A 9,127-nucleotide genomic window follows, 5' to 3' on the forward strand; every position below is an offset into this window, starting at 1 on the left:
GTAACTTGTCAGACAAGACAAAATACATATAATAAGTAAGATTTCATTGTGGTAGTCCAGTGGTTCATCACAGATACCCAACCACCTCAGAACCCTGAGGCTTAGCTGTTGTGCGCATGCCCTTCCCGAGATGTTTGCCCCAGGATATAGAGAGCAGTAACAAACAAACCCAAAACCCATACCAAGTGCCATCAAGTGGGTTCCAACTCATGGTGACCCTGTATAGGGTTACCAAGGTTGGCAAGCTACTGGTTTGGGCCATGTGGTCATCTAGTGGTAACTGAAGATTACCACCAAGCAAGTCTAATGAGCCAATGTAACTGAGGTAGGAAATGGGAGCACTCTTCAGCCTAGTTTCTAGATTGGTACAAGTATCTAGTGCCAGATAAGACGATTCCTGTCCCATCACATGAGATTCTGAAGGGCATTTAAGAGGCATCACGTAGTCCTTGACTACATGACGAATTGAACCTTTTATTGGTCCTAGGAAGCCAGACTCAGTGCTTAGGGAACCAATCATCTCCTCCTCCCTTAAGGAGGACCTCTACAAGCACTGGACAGACACTGGAAGAATGAAAAGCAAGGGAATGTTGGTTCTTACAAAGATGCTAAGGGCAGGAGACCTGCCTCTGTCTAGGGACCATCCTGGCCCTCTTCCACCTCATCCTCTCTTCTCCCACAGCCTCCCCAAGCACCAAGGAACTGCCTACAAGTTTCTGTGAGAAACACACTTGCTGTAGCTGTGTTTTGCTTTATCATTCTTCACTTGTTCCATGAAATAAAGCTATATTTTACGTGAAAATGTCTTACTTTCAGAGCAGAAAATGGTAGCAAAGTCTGTAATATTTCACCATTCCTGTGTGTCTGGCACTTTAACACTTTGGATGGATTATTTCAAAAAATCATCATAAAAATTCTATGACGTAGTTACAATTAGTATCATCCCATTATTATTGATGGGAAATGGGCTGAGAGACAGTGACTCCCTTAATGCAGTACATACACAGTAAATATACACAGTAAATGCTGACGTGGAATTTGAAGGCAGGAACCATTTCTTGGTTATAGCTTACCTCAGCTGCAGTAAATTTTTCCCTTGGCCCAGCTGTAATCCATAGTTTCACCCCAATTAGCTTCTCAGATGTGATTTCCTCTTTTAAGCTAGAATATGATTTTTAAAGCAAGTGTTAGAGTCATGGTTTAAACCAATTTAAGAATTCTATTAGCTTCTAGATTGTATGGAACCAGAGGCCAGAGAGGCTCAGAGAAAGGAACTGACAGAACTAGTGTGTTTCTCAAAGTGAGAAACCGCTCTACAGGCCTGCCCCATCAAAGCGCAGACACTGCCTGTAAGTCAAGGCGTCAGAATTACCCATGCTACAGCAAAGGGATTCCTGGTGGGGCACTGTAGGATCAGCGCTGGCCTGCAAGCCACAACGTTATTAAGAGTCAGAACTGACTCAAGAGCACTTATAAAGAAACAGCAACAGCAAGAGGAGGTCTTCCAACTCCTAATTCAGTCAACTCTACAATTAGCTCAAGGAGCTCTAGTAGCGTAGTGGTTACAAGTCGGGCTGCTAACCTCAGGGATAGCAGTTCAAAACTATCAGCGGTTCTGCGGGAGAAAGATGAAGTTTTCTGCTCCTGTAAAGATTTACAGCCTCGGAAAACCTCCACAGGGTCACTATGAGTCAAAACCAACTTCATGGCACATGACCACCACCACAATTACCTATCCTTACCATTACAATTTTAAAAAGTGTAGATACACACACATACATAGAGAGAGACATTCTATTTTATTTTCCATTTTCCTTTTCCCAAACTAAAATATAAGGAGGCCTGGTAGCGTAGTGGATTAAGGGCTGGGCTGCTAACCAAAAGGTCAGCAGTTCGAATCAACCAGACTCTCCGCAGGAGAAAGATGAGGCTTTCTGGTCCCGTAAAAGATTTACAGTCTTGGAAACCTTATACAGGGTTGCTCAGCCAGAACCGACTCAGCGGCACACAACCACCACCACCAAACTGAAGTATGAACCCACATTAAAATAAGTGCATGACTTTATCAATAATTATCAAAGAGCCTGAGAAAGTTTCAGTCATTTTTTAAAAAATTATATAATTACAATAATTTTTTGGTTTGTGCTCTGGGAAACAATAAATAATAACCTGATTTTATAAGACATTTTAATAATAATTTATTTACTTCCAAACACTCTTCAGAGTGGAGTTCCTATCACCTAATTAATCCATTTTATATAAGAAGAGAAGATTTTCTTAGTTTTACAGCAGACTCCTGTTGACAGTTAAAAAGTCAAAGCAACAGTCACCTTTGAATCTTCCAATTACTTCGAAGTCTTTTCTGCATGGATTTGTAACCACTGTTGGTGGTAAAGAGCTCCTTTTTGGACGCATTGAAAAGAATGATGCTCCGAAGCTCTTTCTCCATAGTTACCTTAAGGAAGAAAAAAGGGATCAGATCACAGAATGAACAATATTCCAAAACAAAGACATCAAAATTAATAAATAGTTGCCTTCTACTTCCTATCAAGAAAGAGTATACAGCTGCAACCCAGATATGACCTCCCTAAATTCTCAAAGGTTGAGAGTAAAATACATCATTATAACTGCAGAAACCTAAGGCCAGAGTCAGTCCTTTCTAGATTAGGCCTCCTCTTTAGTTGGCACTCCCATCCTTCTACCCTAGGGTTCTCCACACCATCTTCAGACCCTTGTTCCCTCAGCCCGTTTTTCCAATCTGATTCCTGAGGGAACAAGTGTTCAGAGTTGGTGGTCTACTTCTGAAGCCTGAAAAGCCTTATGGAGCACAGTTCTACTCTGTAACATATGGGTCACCCCAAGTTGGAATTAACTGACATTAAAAAAAATTTTTTTGGTCCTTAAAACGAGCTTTGTTGTTTTTTCCCCTAAAATCCTAGAAGGTTGCCCAACACCAATTTACCTTTTCAATGCTGATCTGAGATACCACCTTGACTTGACTACAGAATAAATCCATAATATATACAAATACAATACATATAAATGTTCGTTGTTATTGTTAAGTGCCTTTGAGTCCATTTCGATTTACAGCGACCTTGTATAGGGTTTCCGAGGAGCAGGTGATGGGTTTGAACTGCCCACCTTGTGGTTCACAGTCCAGTGCTGCTCCATACCAGGTCTTACTCAGAGCTCTTTTATTTGTTTATTTGTTTGTAAATTCCTGTTCAATCCACATTAATAACTACAGCTTTATAATATAATCTGGTCATAATCTGGTAGTGTTAGAGAGCTAATCCCCTTTAATATCCTTAATTTCTAGAATTTTCTTGGCTAGCCTCATATAGTTATTCTTCCAGTTGAACTTTATTTATTTATTTATTTATTTTTTGGTTTGGAGCCAAACTTTTTATTTAGTATTCTGTAGTTGTTTATCACACACTTAAATGGTCTTAATGGGGGAAGGGGGAAAGGGGAGGCTCTTGCAGAATCCCAAGGAAATGTCAGAAAGGCAATATATGGCCAGCATTATCCTTTTACTTTGGGTTTACTGGGTGAATAGCACTTTCCTTACTTAAGCATCTACCTATCTCAGGTTTTGCACACTGAGAACATTGAGATTTCAGTTTGAAGACATCCTGAAATCTATGAGTAGCATACCCATTCATCTCTCCATTTTAGTTGGCTAGATGTTTGTGGAAGATCTTAATATTGCTTGCCTCATTTACTGGGAAAAATCGAATAGGAAGTGGACTTCAGGGACACTTCCAGCTGAACTTTAAAATAATTTTGTCAAGTTGAGAAAAAAATTCCTCTACAATCTCACCAGTGTGACACAGTCGTCTTCTGATGCTCCATTCCACCCACATGCACACTGGTTTTTATGCTGTATACCAAAACCACTGTATTCTCCATTTTTCCTTTTCCAAAAAGGAAGTTCCCCTGATTAGGTTCATGGGTGCATGAGCTATGGCATGGAGGTGACATACTGAACTATTGCCGTCATTGAACATCTTTTCTTTTTTTTCCCATTATAGATACTACTGCGCCATGGGTTAATGCGCTGGACTTCAAAGTCAGTCTGAACCACAAAGTAGGCGATTCAAGCTCACCAGCTGCTAGTCCGAAACCCTAAGCATGATTGCTATGGGTTGAAGCCGACTCTACAGCACTTAACAACAACATAGGTACTACTGAAATTTGTAAATTTCTGCTTTTGCCACTGATAGATTATTCCTGCTGAGCAGATTGCTAGGAGCAGAATTCTTAGGAAGAGGGGATGAACTCCTTTTGTATAACTCTTCATGGGAGAGAGTAAGTAGTCACACTTTATCAACAGTTGAGCTACCTGGTGGGAGCAACAAATCTGGATTCTTGACCTATCAGAATAATCCAGAACTTGGTGTCCTTAGGACTAAAAGCGTTTTAATAAAAACGATCAATATTTGCCTAGCACTGCCCAGTCACTTTCTCACCAAGAACACTAAGTATCAGAAGTATATTTTCACCGGTGACGAACGGAAAGAGCAAGCGTAGCAGCAACGTGCTTTATCTCACTGAACATAAAGATCTTAGGATTCTCCTCCAAAGCTCGAGACACTCAGAAGCAAGGCCGGGACCCCTAGTCCACTGGCGACAGAGATTCCGGCCCAGTGCGCAGCCAGGGATCCGGAACCACATCTGCGCCTTTACCTCTGCAGGCTTGCAATTGTCCATAACACTAGGACCAGAGGATTCGACAGTTTGGCGAAGCGCTCGCCAGCTCCCAACTTGCCCAAAGCCCCGGGCAGCCCCATCACAGTCGGAAGTCTTTCTCACCTGAGACCCAGTGACCACCATCTTTACCTGACGCCATCCAGGATCCGACGGCCAGGTAACCAAGGAACGCTTAGCAACAAGGTGAACAGTCAGACGCGCTGGGAGGGCGTGGACCAGTCGAGTATCTACTTCCGGAGCGAAGTGATGACGTCAGACTAAAAATACCAATTCGCCCGGGCCTTTGGCTTTCCGAAAGTGCGTCACAAGGAGCGTACAGGCAGGGGCGGGGCCAGTGTGGACTATACTCTTATTTTGCTGCTGTGGAGTGGGTTCTGACTCTCTTTAGGGTTTCTGAGGAGTTGCTGGTGGGTTTGAAGCGCCAATCTTGTAGTTATCATTCCAGTGTTTATTCTATAGAGCCACACCAGGGCTTCATATATGTTGTTGTTATGTGCCGTGGAGTCGCTTCGCTCACAGCGACCCGCATAGGGTTTCCGAGGCTGTAAATCTTTATAGAAGCAGAAAGCCTCATCTTTCTCCCACAGAACAGCTGGTAGTTTTGAAGTACTGACCTCAAGGCTAACAGCCCAGATGGTAATCCACTACGGTACCAGGACTCCATTATTTTAAATGAGAGTTAAATCCCAACACAACGAGATGCGTTTATAGTTTCTCCAAATGTAAACCCATTTCATGTTGTTATTTAATATTAAACTTTACACACAAAAAATTATATATCCGAAAGGCCCCAATTTCGCTCCACGCGAAGACTAACGAAGGTTTCCAGCGAGAGGGAGGGAGGCAACGCCCAGCCTTGTTTCCAAGAGCGCAGGCGCAGAGCGCTGGGCTTTTGGCCCGAGTTTGATGCCTTTGGGAGTCTGGGAAGCGCTTCCGGAAGAGGGTGGGCGGGCTAAGTGGCGAAATCGGTGGCTCGAGCTAGTTCCTTTTATTAGTCTCGCATCTCTTGAGCGCCCACGTCGCCACGTCCTCGTATAACCGCTGGGAGGTGGCAGTGAAGCGAGCCAGGCTGCCTGGCGCCCACCGGGACGTTAGAAGTTGGCTAGCTAGATTCTATGAACTTGTGAAAACACAGTGCTAAGGGAGCCCACCCAGTAGGAGCTCTGGCAGCGTAGTGGTTACGAATCGGACTGCTAACGTCAAGTTCAGAGTTCGAAACTACCATCCGTTCCACGGGAGAACGATGAGGCTTTCTGCTCCCGTAAAGTTTTACAGCCTCGGAAACCCTGTGCAGGGTCGGAACCGACTCCATGGCACATAACCACCAAGGGAGCCCCAAGCTAGTCAGGAAAGGTGCACCTTCTGAGCAAAGATCTGAGAGAGGAGTGGTTCCAGGAGGAAGGAACTTGTGAAGAGCCATAGCCACATAAAGGTTGTCCTGTCGTAGCCCTCCCACCCCCGTTCACGGACAGGCCACCGCTCTCCACGGGGCAGTGCCCCGCCAGTCCTGAGAGGGCTGCACTTGAGTTCCCCCCTCCACAGCCCCTAAGTGCAGACCAGCTGACAGTTGGGGTTTACATTTGCTAGACTCTTCAACATGTACACAGTAATAGGCGTTTTAGGATATTTCAACACCTTAGATGCTTTTTCACAATATCGCCGCTGCAAAGTTTAAAAGGTCAGACCAGGGTGATTATGAATTCTCTTGCAGCGGATGTATTTTGGGTGAATACAGAGGCCTTCAAAAAGTTCGTGGAAAAATGGAATTTTTTTGAAGGCCCCTTCACTGTAGTTAGGGATGAAAATGAAGGGTTGAGAGATGGTGCAGGTCTTAGGATTCATGCTAGAAGACCAGAAGAACATCTGTCCAGTGCTCTCCCACTGTTGGGGGTGGAAGAGCTAGCGAGAATTTTATTTATTTATAATTTTTTTTTATTTTAGGATTATTGTAAGGTCTAATGCGTCCTGGTGCAGCGCTGTAGGATTAGCATTAGACCTCAAGGGCAGTTGTTCAAGCTCACGGAAACCCTATACAAGGTCACTGAGTCAGAACTGACTCGACTTAACAACACTTAACAACAAGCACTTAACAACAACAATGAGAAAACAATTATAGTAGCTAACACTCAGCGGTGGAAATGACTAGGCTCTATGAACAACACTTTGCATGTACATTCACTCATATTTATTGAATGTCTCCCAGAGCACAGCAACACCAAGTTCAATTCCTGGCTGTCTTGTACCAGCTGCAAGACTTTGATCAAGCTGCTTAATCTCTTGATTCACAGAGATTCTTGTTTCTAATCTATAAAGTGAGGTTAATCATTTGTAAATACAAATGATGCATATACAACTGTGCTCAATAAACATAGGTGTGGCATAAGCAGTAACATGGTTTTTTTCTTCATTTTTATTTGCTACCTTACAGAAAGATTTGTGATTTTACAGTCTTAGAGCAGATACAACCATTCATTGTGTGTTTCACAACCCACAGTTGATTGTATAGTTTTTATACTATATGTTTCTGACAACTGCAATTTAAAAAATCCCTTTTATGAAGGATATTGGCTTCCCCCTTGTCATCTTCCACATCCGTCAATTAACAGGTGCTATTTTAAATGGAAAGAAGCTCTGGTAGCGTAGTGGTTACGAATCGGGCTGCTAATCTCACGGTCAGCAGTTCAAAACTACCAGTTGTTCCACGGGAGAAAGAAGAGCTTTCTGCTCCTGTAAAGATTTACAGCCTCGGAAACCCTGTACAGGGTTGCTATGAGTCAGAACTGACTCTATGGCACTTAACAACAACAATTTAAAATGGAAATCAAATATTTTTTCAGACTTCTCAGTACATGTCAAAGGTTAACCCTAGCTTTCCTAGATCCAGCTTTAATCTCAGATAGGTCAATGTCATTTTCATGGTCACCTAGCCTCATCCTCCACAATTCCTGGGGTGGGGGCAGAGTAGACAAAATGGAAAGGAAATAGAGTGGGATTGAATGAATAGGAATGGTAGTAAAAATCACCAGCACACATTGATCTTCTAAGGAAGGTTCTCCTAGTCCCCAAACCATGAAGTAGATGATGAGCCACAGGTTTGTGAAAAATAAACTACTTTTCCACTTAAAGAAAGCAGCATGATCCATCCCACAAGTGCATGGTGCCCTGAATTCCTGAGGTCTTACATGCTCGCATTCTGTCTGGTTAGAGTTACCTGTAGAAATAACTAATCTTGAAACATGGAGATCCATAGGTAGTCAGGTAGAGCATGCTGGTCACCCAACCTGTATTTGCCTCCAGCTCTGTCCAGCACCCATGCTCTCCATGACTTTGGACCAGCCAGATGTACAAGGTCATGTGAAGTGAAGCAGAAAGTGAACTTGGTCACTTGGCTCAGACCATGAACATCCAGATGAATGGCTCCTCTTTAAGACTTCATTTCCCATGGTTGTTGCAACCAGGTCTTGTCTTGGCTCTCAGGATTCGGATAGTCAAATGATTTGGCATAGGCAGGTGGTGCTCTGAATGGCAGATAACAAATCTGATTTTGGCCAATTAAATCGAAAAGGAGTGTGTTTAAAAAAAAAAAAAAAAAAAGATCTGTCTGTATATCATTAGAAAAGTTGGAGAACCAGGCTCAAGACTCAGCTTCCAGGAATGACACCACAGTGCTGGACTGATGAGAAACTGCCATTCTTGCTGTCTCTAATTTACATCATTGCCACGTCTACACCAGCACTCAGTTTTGTGGGTGCTGTTACCACTGCTGCGACATGAAAGAGAGCTCCTTAGTCCCTTCCTTCTTGTAACACTAGCTCTTGAGTCAAAGTCTGACACACAGGCATTTCTGGGCCATATGTCTGGGCCTAGCTTCAGGGAAGCTGGGAAATTCAGTATCTAGCATGTTCAGCTATATAAGGAGTTAGTTACAGCCCTTCATTAAGTCTCATAAAGTAGAGAATTCCCTGAATAAGAAGGGGTTCAAATGCGGGACAAGCAAACCAGATCATAGAACAAAGAAAGGCATCATCAACATAGACTAATAAGGAATGCTGGGCAATACCCTAAGGGCTTGTTATATCGCTCTTGTTCTACACACAGAGATCAAAATCCAAACACCAAAACACCCTCTGGTACAGAGTGTTGATTGCCTACCCAACATTCTCCCCATCTCCCTTACTGTCAGAACCCTTATACTAGCTAGGGGTAGTGATGTGCCCACCTACTAAATGACATAGCACAGCCTCTACTACAGGTAGGATTGGGTGGCTAATGAGATGGAAACTGAAGTTACTGTGTAAGAATTTTGCTCTTCCCCCTTTCCTCCGTTTTCCCTGCCCAGAACACAAAAGTGATGGCTGGAACTCCAGCAACCATTTTGTGATAATGAAACAATCTTTTTGTGATATTGGAAACC

General features: G+C 43.2%; 1 protein-coding gene across 1 annotated transcript in view; it reads right to left on the reverse strand.

Moving 5' to 3' along the window:
- The window catches only part of IFT52 (intraflagellar transport 52 homolog (Chlamydomonas)), a 31,361-nt gene extending 26,474 nt beyond the window's left edge, over positions 1-4,887 (reverse strand). Inside the window, exons 1-3 of the mRNA XM_006839351.1 lie at positions 4,816-4,887; positions 2,331-2,455; positions 1,074-1,161 (exon numbers count right to left, since the gene is read on the reverse strand). Of these exons, the coding sequence (XP_006839414.1) occupies positions 1,074-1,161; positions 2,331-2,455; positions 4,816-4,836 (234 nt within the window). The 5' untranslated portion in view covers positions 4,837-4,887. The remainder of the gene's footprint in view (positions 1-1,073; positions 1,162-2,330; positions 2,456-4,815) is intronic.
- Positions 4,888-9,127: the final 4,240 nt, after the last annotated feature.

Source organism: Chrysochloris asiatica, unplaced genomic scaffold, assembly GCF_000296735.1.
Source record: "Chrysochloris asiatica unplaced genomic scaffold, ChrAsi1.0 scaffold00023, whole genome shotgun sequence".
NCBI lineage: Eukaryota > Metazoa > Chordata > Mammalia > Afrosoricida > Chrysochloridae > Chrysochloris > Chrysochloris asiatica.